At 39.9% G+C, this 17477-nt stretch overlaps 1 protein-coding gene and 1 pseudogene across 1 annotated transcript in view; both read right to left on the bottom strand.

Annotated features, from left to right (window-relative positions):
• Positions 1–10761, bottom strand: part of LOC148920923 (uncharacterized) — a 47358-nt gene extending 36597 nt beyond the window's left edge. Inside the window, 1 exon segment of the mRNA XM_089051556.1 lies at positions 10693–10761. Within this exon segment, the coding sequence (XP_088907682.1) occupies positions 10693–10761 (69 nt within the window).
• Positions 10762–14752: 3991 nt separating this feature from the next.
• On the bottom strand, positions 14753–16285 carry LOC148920922 (F-box protein At2g26160-like; annotated as a pseudogene).
• Positions 16286–17477: the final 1192 nt, after the last annotated feature.

The following is a 17477-nucleotide window of genomic DNA, read 5'->3' as shown; positions in this document are numbered from 1 at the left end:
GCAATGAGTTGTCTATTCATTGCGAATCTTTGAATTACGAGTGGCTTGATTCCCGCAAAGGATACGTAGGCACCCTGATGTTAAACTTGGGAGTAGCCGCAAAACCAAACACACACGTTCTGTTTCTTTATGAAGGAATCAAAGGGTTTTCCCTTATAGCAAGAGATTGTAATTAAGAGACCCAATTATAGCAAGAGATTGTAATCAAAGCGTCTCGAATAGGTCGAACCTACAATAATAAAACCCAATTAATTAATTAGTGGTGGTGAAATTATGTTGGGAGGTTCACTTTTTCCTTCAATGATGTTTACAAAATCCTTTATCCAATGTGACATATGCATTCTCCAACAATCCACATTTGACCAAGTGCGATGCTGCATTTTATTTTTATTTTTATGGACACAAGTCAATATACGTACCTCAACATGTCATGCCTAACCAAACAAGGGAAGTTAGTTTTAGTTTCCTTGTTTATATTGATTGTAATTAATTTGGAGTAGTCTACAAGTAGTAACCTAGTTAATTTTCTTTGTAAATTTAGCTTGTAAACTCTGTATAATATATATATATATATATTTGATGAGATTAACCCATTTGTTTGGTAGGTTGAAAGCCCATACAAATTAGAAGTAAGGGGGCAGCAAAGGCTCCAGCATTTGACTGAAAGACAAAGCCTTGGAAGGAGTTGGGAAGACCACGTAGGCTGCTGGGAGGGAAGGAACAAGCTTTCAAGCAAAACATCCAAGGAACCAAAAGATATTGGCATGCAAGGAGCTAGCCTTCGAACCAGCAAGTATACTAAAGCTCTTTCCTTTATCAGATCTGACTATGAAGGAGGAAAAGAAAGGGAGAAAAGGAGATATTTGAAAATAGGAATTCATCACTAGGGAGGCTGCGGGAAAAAGGGCCTTGAGCTCCCAAATCTCCTGATTTTGTGCGAAATAGCAGAGTAGATTTCACCAAAATAGGATGATTGAAGGGATGAGGGGAGAAAGGAAGGGAAAAACTTGGCAAAATGGGATGGAAGCCATTAGGGTTTCTTGGAAAAAGATGGCTTCCAGCGGCTATAAATAGGGCCTCTTCTACCCAACGAAGGACATCCACATCTAGAGAGCAAGCTTCCTCTCTTACTTGCAAAATTCAGCCATTTGTGCACTATTCACCCTTCTTCCCTATTTTCCCTCTTTTGGCAGATTGTTCTAACAGTGATAGAGTCATTGTCAAGCTGCCGACAGAAGCACTCAAGCCACCATTTCCTTTTTCTCCCTTCTCTCTCAGCCAAACCTACTTAAAAACCCTTCCTCTCTTACCTGGACACCGTTTCTACTCTCCAAGAACACATAATACTCTCTTTAGTGCTAACCTCATGCCAATTTTGCTCCCATGCCATGATTTCCTCAGGCCAAGCTAAGAACTCATCTATAAGCATTAAGAAATCATCTGTAAGGTAACTGCCCTTTCAAGCATTTTTGGGGCTTGATTTTCAATCTGACAAATGGGGACAATTTCATCAATCTGCCCTTTACGGCAACCCAGCTTATTTACAGCTGCCAGAAGAAAAAGCCCCTACATAAATTGGCGACTCTGCTGGGGATTAGGCCATTATCTTCACCGATGCCTCCAAAGAAGAAGACCAGAAGCAATACCATGTTTTCCCAAGACGGGCCAAACCATGATGACTTGGAATCAAGGCAACATGCCTCATCTAGAGAAGAGGAATGTGCAAGTGAGGAAGCTTTCACCCTCACAGACCTTGTTGCAGCCATCCATGCTATGGGAGAGACTCAGAGGGAAATGGCAGAAACGATGAAGGAGCTGAAAAGCTTAATTGCTATGCTATGCAAAGAAAACGAGAGACTTCCACAAGAGGAGTCTGCTTTGCTTAGGAAAGGGGTCTGAACAAAAGGGACCATTTTTTGTCACCCAAGAAGACGTCATTGCAATGCTGGAAAAAGAACTAAGTCGAAGCTAGGAGGATTGGAAGTACCTTCCTCAGCCGCCGTATCCATCAAGCTTACTTTAGCAGCCATATCATAAACACTACGAAGCACCAAACTTTGTCCTCTTCAAAGAAAGGAAGGGGAACCCGAAGGAGCATGTCAACCGCTTCATTGATGCTTTGGGACCACATGCCGGTGATTATAATCTCCAACTTAGAGAATTTTCGAAGAGTCTTACCGATCGTGCTTACACATGGTATACGACGTTGGCATTAAGCTCTATTTACGGGGAAGATCCCGTGGACATTGTGCGTAGGTTCCAGGACCTGGCTCTAGACTGCTATGATGAGAATGATGAAGAAGCATTTGTTGAAATTTGTATCAGCAACATCATGGCAGATTACAGAGTCTATCTGGAGAATATTGGCATCAGCCAATTTTCTCATGCTGGAAGCAATGAGGAAAACGAGCATTTCAATTAAACTAAATGGGGCAGGAAGCTTGGAAGAGTGAAGAGGAAGAACGTCACTCGGGGGCTTCGTTTGGTCAGCAAGATTATCAAGAGATAACTGCCGTAACCTCTCATAAGAGCCGTAAATCACTCTCTAATTAATTGGGCTATAAGAAGTATGAAAGTAAAGCAGCAGTTGTAGCTCTGTTAAATATTTCTACAGAGCATGGCAGCATAGTACAACACATGCCAAATACATGTCAACCTAAGCCACAAGCTTTCATGCTATTGCAAGTCATGCACACTCCTTGTATTTTTCATATTTGGGGGCTTGATTTGATTGGAGTATGCATCAATGCAAAATAGCTCAAAGCCTTACTATTGCTGAGTTGCTTTTGCACCTATCCTTTTGTTTTTGGCTTTTTAAATTTATTTCAAAGATGAACTCTTTTTGTGTTTTGACCATATGATTTCACAACTTTTGTAGAATGCACCACCATTATGGCATGCCAAGGTGTAAGATGATATTTCTAATGAGAATGGAGTATTTTGGAAAAAGAAAAAAAGCCTCTAGAATTTTTCCCTTACTTTTTATCTTCTTCTGTTTTGCAAAATATGTTCTTTGAAAAACAAAAAAAAAATAGACAAGTAAACTTTTCTTTACAAAACTAAGCCTCTCAGCAGCAACTACACTAAGCAAAGCCACTTAGATGGGATGCCAAGCTGTTAACAAGCACAATGCACAAGCAATATCATGTGTCAATCTTGAAAAAAAAAAAAAAAAAAAGGGAGGTCATGCTATCAAGGAAAATCTTTCCAGTCCCTGCAATATTTGAAGAAAGTGTACGTGTTGAGGTGTTGTGAAAAGAAAAAAATCAGACCACATAAGGAGGGCTTGTGGAAAAAAAAACGTAGAGGCAATGGGGTAAACACTTTTGTGATCCTGTAAAAAAAAAAAATTGGCAGCATGTACCTTGCACCTACCACAACCCAACCTGTTAAAATCTCAAGCAACTCATGCATTTCAACCAAGCAAAGTGTACAAAACAAGCTGGAAATCATTATCTCAATGCATTCCAAACCTCAACAATTCATGCATTTCATTATTTCCAACCAAACAAAGCATACAAAATAGGCTAAAGCTTAATATCTCAAGCAATCTACATCAAAAATTCTGACAGAAAGTATGTAACAAAACTGTGTTTCAAGGTTCCAACAACATGAGCTTTAGGCTCTTCAAAAAAAAAAAAAAAAAAAAAGGGTTACAACTCAAGCCCCAATGCAATCAACTGTGCTAAAGATCGATACACCATGTGGTTTAAAAAAGAAAAGCTACTACGCATTGAGCCAGCCAACCCCACAACAAAGAAATGCGACCTGCAAAGTTTAAATAAGGACAGGTGTTAGAGAAGGATGGTGCTGGAAGATATGGCCTTGCCACAAAAAAATTTATATATTACGGTGCGAAGAAGGAGAATCAGGTATCTCAACTAGATCACGGTACATGACTAAAGCAGAACAGAAGAAGCGTTGAGAGATGATCCTTTCGATGTTTCCACCAAGCGCCATTACTAGTAGCTCATTTGTGAAGGAGAATGTCTCGCAGCTTACGGCACTAGCATTCCAATTTGTATCCCTTAAGGCTCAACGCATTTACAACAGCTCTTGCTTAAGGGGATCGGGCATGCATCTTTATGCTGCAAGCAGCTCGTGCGCTAAAAATTGTGTGTCATATAACGTCTTCTAAGTATTAAGCAAGAAGTCCATGTGAGGTCCTAATAAGACGCTTGCTCAAACCCTTTCAGCACACTACTCATTTCGTGATGCTGCAGGGGTATTGAAAAAAAATCAAGGGGCTGCCGGAAACATGTCTTTCTTCTATACAATACTTGGAAATAAGAGTAGCTTCCAAAGCTTACTCAGTGCCTATGATCAAGTCTTGGCAAGTGTTTCTAAGCAATGAAGGTAGTCGTCTCTTCTTCAACCCATCGTGCAAGAGGAAATAGGCCATTACTCACCACCAAGGTCATTATGACTTATTACATGAATCTCTGCAAGAATTGCCAATGAAGAATATGCTGTAAAAGTGCAAAGTTAGATATCTGTGTTAAAGCCAAGCAATCTCCACACTAGCATGCAAGCAATATAAACTTCACAAGCCAAGCAAAGCAAGCTATCTCATGCCAAGTGAAATGCATAAACAAAAAAAAAAAAAATTCAAAGCATCATGCAATCTATTACTCGAGCCCATGACAAGCAAAGTTCCTATTCCATTCTCAATCAATCATTCCAGTAGACCCTTTTTCAAAAAGCAAGTGTTGCAAACTGAACACTATTTACCTCATAGTAACCTTTTTCACCAAAGAAAAAAAACAAAACAAAAACAAAATCCCTTTGAGTTACACGGCATTCTTGCAGACCCATCATACACATGTTTATATCCATCCCTATAAAGCCAAAAAAAAAAAAAAGGTTATCCATGTCCAAGCCCTAAGCTCATAAAAAGAAACCAATGGTGTTTTCCTCAAGCTTTCAATAGCCTCTAATCCTATGTATTAATCATGCGGTTACAAGCATACGCTCATGATGCATATAGTTCAACAACAATCAAAAAAGATGGTCGAGAACGTAGCACACGCAAAATATACGCCAAGCATGGCAAGTTAAGCTCACGCGAAAGGAAACGCGTAAGCAAATATCCAAGCAGCATGCAATCTATTCATGGCAAGCAAATTCTTCCTCAAAATGCAAAAACATCCAAGCATTGCAGAGCATGCATTCTATCAATTTCTATTTTCACAACATGGGAGAAAAGTTCAGATTTAATCAAGCATGTGTTCAGAGGAAAAACAAGCCTAGGCCAAGATATCAGTCTATATCTATTCCTACAGATTTAAAAAGAATGACCTGAGATTACAACAAACGAGCAGAGCTACCTACCAAGAGAGCAAGATAGAAGTATAAATGCTCAAGTTGCGAAATCGGTACACTCAAGCTTCCAGAATAGGGAATACGACGCAGGCTTCCAGACCTTCCCCTGCCTATGCCAGAGACGTATACACCTACATAGAAAAAGCGCATCATGCAAAATTCAGCCTTTTCACTAGCTCAAAAAGCCCAACACATGATAAAAAGGGGAAAAAATGGAGAAAAGAAAAGGATGCAATCCATACCAACGATTTCTTCTCACAAAGTTCGCACTCTTCCGGCAGCTTGCAAAATGAAAGAAATCAAAAAAGGGATAACCCCAAAAACTGACACAAACCCTTCCTTGCTAACGATTACTCCAACAAAAGATGGATGGGTCAAAAGGAGTGGGAGCTTGGTTGCCAAAACAAAGAGTAAAACCCATGGGCATGAAGAACCCAATGAACCCTTCAATAGATTCAAGAAATTACTACAGAAAAAGGGCATACCTTGTTAATCCCCTCAAGGGATAGTCTCAGATGCACCAAGAAAGGGGGAAATAAGGGATTCTTAGAAGAAAAGTTTGCACAAAGAGATCTCTTCCAACAACATGTTTGTGCCTAATAAATCACGGTCATAAACTGACCAAAGGGACTTCCTCTCGGCCCTAGCACCTACTCATGAACTGAAACGGCTACGTTTCGTTAGGCATTTTGCCTTCCGAAAACAAAAGGAAAGCTGCGAAGGCGAATCCTCTCGGCCTCGCGACAAGCGTATTATAGGTCGAAGCCGAAGGCCGTAAGAGAAACGGCCGAAGATACTGTGGTTAAATCGCCACGTGGCCTCAGGGTCCCACACCCCATTTAATGAAGTAATGCCTTTGACTATCGCAGCAAACCCACTAGTCGCAAGAAGCATTTAATGCACGAGGGAAGAAGGGAAGTGATTGAAATTAGGATTTGGTAATGGAAATCAGAGTGGTTAGGCGCAAACATTCTCACAAGTATTCTTACAACTTGAGGTCAGATCACCAACCACCGGACAGGGCATTAAATGCGTTCCCACGACCAAGGGGCAGAACCCATGATCGGGATGGTGGCGAGATTTACCGGGATTTATGGGGGTCACACCACCATGCTTCAACATCCCAAATGCCGATTTGACTACCCACTTGCCCCGATCAGGCTCCACCACGAAGATCTTTTCAGCCTCGATTGTCCCTCCAAGACTCCCCCTATAAATACTAAGCTCAAGACTACATTCAAAGGGTTCAAACACCAAATCAAAAGCCTCCCACGGAGCAAATTATATTTTCCTGTAATGCACTTTCAATACCTTTATCTGCTTTCCTAGGAGTAATGGTAGATTGTAAGGAAAATTCATTCATCAATATATCATACGACCCTTGATTTTCAAGGCGCCAGAGCACCATCCCTGTTATCGTCTCATTCACCCCATATATCATACGACCGTCGCTCTCTGATCAACGCGCCGGAGCACCGCCTAAAACCCTCCACCAAGACCACCACTAAACGGCCTTGTAGCTTAGGCCGTGAACCTGACGGCCAAGATCAGTTCCTCTCTCAGCCACAATCGTTTGATTAGGAGTTGAACTCAAAACATGTGCATCATTTAACCATCTTCTACCCAAACCTCATCATCATCTCGACGCACGGTAGACCGTGCTGGCACGCCAGCGCAAAAAACCGCACCGCATCCAAAAGAAGGACGTCCACGTGTTAACGCACATCCCCTCGGCCTGGAGCACCAGGCCGTGAGATTTGCGCAGCCCAACACAACAAGTGGGTTTTCTTCATACAGGGATGACGGTCGGGTTTGGCTTGAGCTCCTTCCAGCAGAGACAGCTTCTTGCTCTCTCTCTCTCTCTCTCTCTCTCTCTCTCGAGTTCGTTGGAGGAAGAAAAGGAAAATGAAGATGAAGGTGATGGGGATAATGTTACTCCGATGCGCGTAAAGAGGAAGGAGAAGAATGAAGAAATAATAAATGAAAAAGAAGAAGGAGGAAGTTGGTATCTGGGAAACCACAAATAGCTGTTGGAGCTTATAAATTTTATTTTTGAGCCGGGTTTAATTATTCGGCCCATTCTAGCACTTATCCATGACCCTAATGATTAAGGGGGCTAATGTTGAGGCCCAAAAAATCCACGGTTTGGCCCAAATAAATTCCTAACCCAAAATGACACATTATTAAGAAAGGGCCCAATTTGGAGCACACAAAGATTCGCCGTGCACGAATCACACTTCGCGTGCCATGCCAAATAAATAATCTATCATGCTAGGAATCAAAATTAAGATTGTAAAATGCGTTAGTTCTACAAATGCATGCTAATTATCTCATCAAGCATCATAATTGAAAGACATGCCAAACATTGTTATGTCGCACCCAACCACGCTACAAGCCTAAGTGGGCCCAAGCCATTCAAATGCCCGGGGCTTGCTTGAGTAGGTTGTGGTATGGATGGTAATAAGTTGTCATGAGGCCCATTGATGGGCCGAGAAATGGAGGTTCTGGGTCGCTTGGGAGCCTCGGAACCCAATCCCATTTCTTATGCTCAAACATATGGGTAAGCACAAAAAGGGAAAATAACCCAACCAAAGTAACCCAACCAAAAAACCCAAGCAAAATGGCCCACTAAAATTAACCCATATAGCCCAATATTTGATGAGATTAGCCCATTTGTTTGGTAGGTTGAAAGCCCATACAAATTAGAAGTAAGGGGGCAACAAAGGCTCCAGCATTTGACTGAAAGACAAAGCCTTGGAAGGAGCTGGGAAGACCACGTAGGCTGCTGGGAGGGAAGGAACAAGCTTTCAAGCAAAACATCCAAGGAACCAAAAGATATTGGCATGCAAGGAGCCATCCTTCGAATCAGCAAGTATATTAAAGCTCTTTCCTTTATCAGATCTGACTATGAAGGAGGAAAAGAAAGGGAGAAAAGGAGATATCTGAAAATAGGAATTCATCACTAGGGAGGCTGCGGGAAAAAGGGCCTTGAGCTCCCAAATCTCCTGATTTTGTGCGAAAGAGCAGAGTAGATTTCACCAAAATAAGATGATTGAATGGATAAGGGGAGAAAGGAAGGGAAAAACTTGGCAAAATGGGATGGAAGCCATTAGGGTTTCTTGGAAAAAGATGGCTTCCAGCGGCTATAAATAGGGCCTCTTCTACCCAACGAAGGACATCCACATCTAGAAAGCAAGCTTCCTCTCTTACTTGCAAAATCCAGCCATTTCGTGCACTATTCACCCTTCTTCCCAATTTCCCTCCTTTGGCAGATTGTTCTAATAGTGACAGAGTCACTGTCAAGAAGAAGCACTCAAGCCTCCATTTCCTTTTTCTCCCTTCTCTCTCACCAAACCTACTTAAAAACCCTTCCTCTCTTACCTGGACACCGCTTCTACTCTCCAAGAACACATAATTCTCTCTTTAATGCTAAACTCATGCCAATTTTGCTCTTCATGCCATGATTTCCTCATGCCAAGCTTAGAACTCATCTGTAAGCATTAAGAAATCATCAATAAGTTGTTGTTGTTTTGGTTGGTGAAGGTAACCAAGATGCTTCCTAAGGCTCTACTGCCCTTTCGAAGCATTTTTGGGCCTGATTTTCGAACTCGCACAAAGGGGGACAATTTCATCAATCTGCCTTTTACGGCAACTCAGCCCATTTACAGATGCCGAAAGAAAAAGCCCCTACAATGCAGAAAATAGTACCCCGACCTGACAGAGTATTGCCCTTGTCTATTCAAAGGCCAAATTGGCTTGTCTTTACCGTCACGGGGGCCAAGAGGGGTAACCAAGATGGCAGCTTCCTCCTGGGTAGAGATGCATTGTCTAATTGGCTCCACATTCTAGGATCGGGTAGTTGGATGAATAATAGTTACGACACGAGTCTCTTGGCCTAAATCAACCGATAGATGGCCGGATAATCGAGCACCTGGAATAGGATGAATCCAACAGTCATGCCATAGCCTAACACTTTCTCCATTAATCACTTGCCATTGTATGCCCTGGTTAATAGCATTCAACCCTCCAAGATACTTGACCAGACCCCTGAAGCATTGGCACCTTTTTAGCATAAAGCACATTGCCATCAGAAAAATATTTTGACAAAGGTGTTTGCTCCCAAGTTGTGGCTTGATATTGATGAGTCATTTTATGGGGTTAAAAGAATGCGTTTCCTTCAGGATAAAAATAGGAATGACAACATTCAAGGTTATAACAGTGCATTCCCATGGATGACAACCAACATAAATAAAAGCAAATATTCAAAGGTAGAAGTCAATGAAATAAGCTAGAAAAAAAAAAAAAAAAAACTAGTCTATAATACCAAACAAATGATAATCTTGATAAAGACAAGTAAAACCCAACACAATCTTCCCAATTTTTTAATATCCAATTTGATGTAGCTTCATATCCTCCTAGGTAGCATCTCTCCGCATATTTAAAACTATGCTAGCCCTCCATGCATTAGCATCTTCTCGTTGTTGTTCTTGGGTTTGAACAATAGGTTCAAAAGTATCATCTTCATTAATTGGTAATACTGCAGATGAAGATGATGAAGATTCGTCTGTTGGTTCACGGAAATCCACCTCCACCTCCTCCTCCCTACCACCACCACCGCCACCACCACAACCGCCACCACCACCACCTCCACCACCACCTCCACCACCACCACCACTACCACTACCTCCTCCAAAACCTCCACATCCACCACCACCACCATGCTACCACTACCACCACCACCACCACCTCCACAACCGCCATCCCCACCAGCACAACTACCATAATCACCAACTCCACCTTCATCTCCACCACCAACTCCACTCCATCACTACCACTACCACCACATGATTAGTGCATAACACTTTTAACATCATGTCTATTTTAGTCATTATTCACAGTTACAACAATTTTATATTAAAATTTACCAAACGGTTTTAACACTGCTTTTTGTACTAACAGCACTTTAAAAATAGTGTTTACCAAACATAGTGCTGCTTTACTTTACAGCTAATTATTTTTAAAGCACAGCAGAAACAACTTTTTTTAAAAGTGACAACAATCCCAAACTAGGACTAAGTCCGTTCCTCCTTGATAAAGCATCACTTAGTAGCTTTGAATCATTTAAAAAATAAGTACTTATCTTGGGGCACTTACAAGTTGCTGATACATTTTGTGATATCTTTCCATGACAATTACAATAGCTGCTTACATCTCGTCCCCTCACCATTGTCAGAATATATGTACCATCAATAGCTCTGATGCAATCCTAAAATTATTCATATGTAAATATAACCATATTTTTAAAATTACATATTATAATAATGAAAATTATAATTACAATATTAATATAATTAGATAATCATCACATACCTTGAGAAAAGGGTAAAATTTTGTGCTTTCCCTTATTTTAGGGGGCACAATCGGTCCTGGTTTGGCCATAATCAGATGCTATTGAATTCAAGATTGCAGGATCATCATTCAATGCTTGATGTATATACTCATATCCAATGCTAATAATTCGTCGTTGACTTAGTGGAGGCTCAATTTGTTCTCCATCCATCATAATCAGAAACTGATTTAGCACATGTATTACTGCGTAAATTGCCATAACTAAAATATTATTGGCTTCATAAAATCCTTCATCCAATTCTTCTTCATCTATTTTGTCTTCATCTATTTCTTTGTCATCAATTTTTTCTTCTCCTATGTCATTACCTTCATACATGCTTGATTGTGACATTACCTGCCAGTCAACCAAAACTCATAAGACAAGTTTCATGTGAAATTACTATATCGCCTATAATATTCGGAATTGAGAACTATTGACATCTTCATTCAATATGAACAAACAGGACTTGCACCACGATTGCCGTTGCATTACAGAATCAACTGTAAAAACAATATTTTGAGCACTTTATGACCATGAACTATAGTCTCTGGCATGGCAGCCTAAAGATTTTCCCATTGACACTTGGGATTGACACATATCCCTGAATAGTACAGAGGAAAGCTCTGTGTCTGTGATGGTACTTTATGTTCGGCAAAACATAGTCCAAAATAGACAAAAGCATTGCACAACCCAGAAATTAGTTCACATAGCTCAACTGATAGATTTACGAAGCAAGTAAAATCCAATCAAATTGCAAATGAACCAATAGCATATAACTACAAGCATTCAATTAATTTAATCAAATTACAACCAAAATAGTTCAACCAAATTATAACTAAAATAGTTCAATCAAAATAAAACCAAAATAGCATAAACAAAAATATAGTTACAAAATCCAAGATGATCAAAATACATTAATGATCCTAACTTGAAGAGTATCCAAAATGAGCGCTCTTCAGGTGACATCTTCAGAGATTGGTATCAACTTATCTAGTATAAAATCTAGAACGTCGCTTGGGAGCCATGCCCAACTGGAATCAAAGGTTGATGATAATGCCTCCACCATACATAGTGCTCGTTAATTTCCTTACACTCAAAAAATCAATAGTTGCACAACTTGTATGTATTTGCAGGCCTAGGCTTTTCCATTTTGTACAGAAGTAATCCCAACAATCCTAAACCGTGTAGAAAACTATCACATAAAGCGTCTCAGTCCTAGTTTAATTTGAAATCTCAATCCGAAAACCGTAGTATATCAATATCCAAAAGGTTTGCTTTTATCCGTTTGGAAATCAAAGAGTTCAAACCCCCACCAATAGTGTTTTTTCTTTTAATTGACGGGGGTTGAGATTCGAATTTGGAATATTGTGAAGATAAGCATCACTAAACTAATTGGTAGTTGTTAAGACTTTAAACTTTTCCTTCCTTTTCTAAGTCAAATTGATATTGTTAATTACATGTTGTGATTTCTTTTTAATAGGATTTTGTCTCAGGAAATGGCCTCTTTATTTTAGACCAACGTAGGAAACTAGCATTTGTGAAAATTTTAATTGAAAAATTTGCATAGTTACTACCTGAACTTTTAGACATGTACGCCAATTATAATGGTTGAACAACTAATGAATGGCATGTATCCAAAAGATTGCATTACTTGGTACTTGGTTCTCTATCCTTGTATGAAAACAGGTGGCACTGAATTTCTATCTCCCATGACGCAACTAAGCCCCTATATAAATGATGAGCATCCAAAAGTTTGCATTGATCTGTTTTGCGTAAAAAAGCCACTAGTATTAATCGTTAATTAAATATAAATATTCAATTGATATACATGATTATAACTAAGCAAATTGGTAATTAAGTAGTGTACAATATTTTCCTGATCAGTAAAAAAAAAAAGTAGTACAATCCTCTCCAAACACTAATACATACAAAAACCTAACAAGACCAACATCCGATTAGAGTTAGAGAGGAATTAGTTGCAACTATTGCGATCCACCCGACATCTCGAAAATCAGGGAACACAGTCATGCTCGGGACTTTCGACAGTTGGATGGTTGGACAGGTCAGTTCTTGGGTTAGGTTGGATCTCCGGTCAGAGACCTGTTGATTAAGCCAACACCATTGTTTGAGGGTCACTTCAATATGCAGGGTGGTTCGTATATTTTTGAATGCATCCCTTCCTAGTTGTAAAGTTTTGCATTATTTCATAAACCAACTTGCCTCATTTGTGGAAAAGAAGGCCATTCACTTTTTGTTTGGTGACGAATTTCATCAACAGAAATGGATTGGTATTGAAATTTGCCAACTAAAATGGGTCAAACCCTGTTAAGACTTACGTGGGAATTTCCGAATGACAAGTTGCTTAGGAACGTGACCAGCATGCCCTATTTCACATGGCACCTGAACCACTTGTCCAGACGAGATGTCGAATGGCCCAAAAGCAACAAGAACACTATATCTCACAAAAGTCACAACTTATAATCTTAGTACCATACTCACTCAACAAGATGAAGAAAAACAAAAACTCAGTAAGACTGCATATATGTCTGAGAGTTCTGAATCGAAGAATCGCTTATTTTTCACCTAACCACTGAAGAAAAGGCACATGATTTAAACAGAGTAATTAACAAATAACAAACAGTAAAAGTAACATTAAGCTGATGATCAAAAAGAAAATTAAGCTAAGAAGTGATATGATGGGTTAAATTCAAAGTAAGAGGGGCAACCTCATAGCTGGAAAAGATAATTGGCTGGAGCTGCTTTATGTCAAATGCGGGAATGACAACGTTAGTTACTGTCTGGTCTGGTGTAGTTTTTTGTCACCAAGTTTCTGCCCAACCAAGTCATCATGTAGGCACGTTCCATTGTATTCTGGTCCGGCTCTAGAGCTTTGATAATCTTTGTAGTATGAAAAAATACCGGACAGGTGTTGTTTAAAAAATTAATAATGCTTATATCAGAATCTATTTTTACAACAACGTTCTGCTTCAATATTTAACAAAAAGTTGACATTTAAATTGTAAACATTACTGTTTCTTGGGGAAGATTTTGGGGCAGTAAGCAAGCAGGACCAGCAGTGCTTGTTACTGCAATCACATCGAAATAGTTGGCGATTCTTGCATCTTCACTATCCAGTTTCTGCAACATGATCAAACTTTTTGGATAATTTAGCACTTGATGATATATTGACATAGAATTATTACAGACATTTTAAGTGAGCATATGCACAGGACCCAAAGATTGATATTCTACCTGAGCCTCAGGTTGAATATCAATCTTTAGGTGATGAGGTTTCCATAGGTTGGGCCCTGCAAAGGTATACTATTGGTTCTGTCCATGAGACTTGAGAGTGCTATATGTGTGTGTGTGTGTGTGTGTGTGAGAGAGAGAGAGAGAGAGAGAGAGAGAGAGAGAGTCTGAATTCTAGAAGAGGGTTTAGAGAAATATATATATAGCTAGAGTTCTTTGGTGAGGTTTCCTTTGACAGAAGTTCAGGAGGATTTATAGACTCCTACATTTATTTTCCAAGAATCAACCAACAAGTTAATGGATATAAATGTGATTCAAATTTTTGAAACAGTTATCAAAAAGCTGGCAGCCTAGCATACAACATAGTAAATTCAGTAGCAAAGTGGCACTATGCTATCTCAAAAAGTCATATGTCAAATGTCAGAAGTGTTGTTTTCTCTGTAGTAGTAAGCCAAAATAAGGAACCCCACAGCTAACATTGTTTAGCGGCAACCCAGTTAGCCAATTTCTCTGTCAATGTGGCCATCCACCACTTTCCTACATATCATTCAAATTGCTTTCTTTCTTTACTACTATAAATAGTGAGTATGGTTTTCCCAACAGATATATAGTGGTCTATATTCGAATATAAAGACTTGGTGAAAATTAGACTACTGCCATATAAACTTTGCGTCTCTTGTACTTCAATTCACATTAAACTTCCATTATCCATCTCAAGAGTTGTTCATTATAATTTATAATAGTTCTGCCCCTAAAATGCGTTGCGGTGTAAGAACATGTTGCTGTGTTAGTTTTATAACCATCTTCAAGGGTTATACTTATACAGAGTTGGAAGCTCAATTTCCTTATAAGAGATGTTTGGAGCTTACATTTAGAATGACAAACAAATGAAAATAGAGCTTGAAAGAACAAAACTGGAACCATCTTTTCACACCATAGAGGGCAAGATCCAAATTGCTGGTGGCATGTGCTTCTGCGAACGATCCAAGCAGTAATGTGTTCCCATGCTTTTGTTTTCCAAGTTGAAGATACCCATGTCATGAGGCCCTTTAGGTTTATGGCATTCTACATCCACACAATCATCAGTGAAGTATATGGAATTTGGCTGACAACCTGGAAATTCCAGCGCAGAGACACAAATGGATTGATTGGTACCCAAAAACAGAGCTTCATTTCCAATACTTTCAATCTCAACCCATTGGGGTCTCTCCCCATGAGCACAGAACAGCTTGAAAACCTTGAAGCTCAGAGTCTCCGTAAAACGATCATAACCATTTACTTGTTCAAAATTTAACCTTTCAAACTTGAAAAACTTGAGGTTGAGAGACTTCATAAACCGCTTACAATTATTTACTCGTTTGAACTTCCTAACCAGCAAAAGATCTCCCTTGGATGATTGCACAAGGTATGTTTTATTGTCAGTGCCTGGATCCATTGGCACAAGTAAGCTTACATGGGGTTTAGTAGTTTGATCCCTGCTAACATTCATCGAAAAAACACTACCACCCAAACTAACAGCTAGAAACTGGCCTTTATAATAAATTACGTCATCGAATCAGATCATTTGATCTATGCTAGTCCAAGCATCATCCCCTGATTTAAAATGGGCTATTTGTTTCCCATAGCCATCATAGATGACCAATACTTCATAGTCATTAGGAAGAAAAGAAGGGTCTGCAGACAATACAACTTTATTAATGTAGTAATCACATCTATAAGCTACCGTCGATCTCCAAGTGGATTTGGGGACTGGTGGAAGGCTAATGGTACACCCGGTAAAAGGGTTTAAGAGGGTTACTACCAGATTCTCATCCACACAAGCCAACCAACCATGGGAAGAACCACAGAACCTCTTACTGTAATACACATTCAACTCAAAGCTACAAGTCTTACCTTGTGTCACACTATACAAGCCACGCCTTTCGCTGCTATTGTCTATGGTGGGAATTATGAGCATAGGAATCTGCTTGTGACATGATTTGATGCGCTGCTTCTTGCGATGTAAAGCGACTGATTGCCAATGCTTGCAAACCGCACTAAATCGGATATAGTCAGAGATTGGGATCAACTTTTCTAGAATCAAATCCAGAATGTTGCTTGGAAGCCATGCCCAGCCTGAAACTAAGGTTGGAGCATCTTCCATTGTGCTACATTTGACTTATTTAGGTGGCTAGCTTGGAATTGGTTTTCATTGACAATTTATGAGGAATCAAGAGGCTTTCCTTAGGCTACAGTTCCTCAGGCATGAACATTGGTGAGCTGTCCTCCCCAGTTACAGCATTGGAATATTCCCCCTTTCCTGCAAAACCGATGAAATTGTGATTGTTTTTCCTTGTATATATGGTTCAACATGGCCATGTCTAATTTAGAATTTTCGAAGGTTCCAAAAGTAGCAAGCTGGCCTGTGACATAATAATAAATTAATTAATAACTAGCTTCACTGCATAAGGTTGGAGACGGCATCATAAGCCGATGGAAAAGATCCCTCTACCCCGTCTGTGTAGAGTTCCATCAAAGACAAGAAGATTCAACTAACCGACTGGCCAAATCTTTTATCCCCAACTCTCCATCCATTCACCCCACGCCTAATCACACCAATCCCAACCCTACACGTGTCAGACAAGCCCAAATATTGCATACCAGGTCCCACATTCAACGTGGGTCATCATTTCCAAAGTAACCCTTCGGTTGCCATCCAGCCTTTAGTCAACGAAAACTTCTTCCCCTTCTTCTGTCCCTAAACATAAAACCTCTGATTTGTCTTTCTCCACTTGGTCTGATAACCGAGCAGAGTGCTCTGTTTTCAGTCCAAACAGACATTGGAAAATGAAAGCAGAGGTTGTGGAATTGTTGTTGGTGAACCTAGCAAGTATTACGCAGAGAGCTGACGAGTCGTTGTTGCCAGGGGTGTACAAAGAGATGGGGGCCAGTCTGCACACGGACCCAACTGGGTTGGGCTCACTCACTCTGTTCAAATCCATTGTCCAGTCTCCCTTGCTATGCGGACTGGTCAGTTTGGGCATCTTTGAGGTGGATGCTTTCTTTTCAAAAATGAAATATAGCGTAAATGAGGATCTAAGAGAACCCATGATTTGGATTGGTTAGTTTAGTTTAGTACATTAACGTAGACAGTGTACACAGTAATAAAATAATAACTTTTCATAGGGCCTCTGATATTTTACATTATCTTAGAGAAAATGGGAAAGACAATATCCAGATACTAAAACATGGGATGGGATGGTGTTACTAACATATACATCTTGGTTGTAAACTTTAAAATCCAGCTTTTACCATGTCGATGAAGCTTTTTCATATGAATTTGGATACTCTACTTGCCTTGACAATCCTTAGTTTCTAACCTCAGTCTGTCTATTACAACTCCAACTGTTCTCCAATCTTATTGGAGACCAAGGAGATTGCCAAGACAATGAGAGCATCACCATCCTTTTCATATTTGAGTTGTGTTTACGGAGGAAGGTGCAATTAGCCAAGTCCAGCTTCTGCTTTGGGCAGCTTC

Source organism: Prunus mume, linkage group LG1, assembly GCF_029339155.1.
Source record: "Prunus mume cultivar Tortuosa linkage group LG1, ASM2933915v1, whole genome shotgun sequence".
Taxonomy (NCBI): domain Eukaryota; kingdom Viridiplantae; phylum Streptophyta; class Magnoliopsida; order Rosales; family Rosaceae; genus Prunus; species Prunus mume.
The sequence above is the reverse complement of the archived record's forward strand: the minus strand, read 5'-3'. Positions and strand labels throughout refer to the sequence as shown.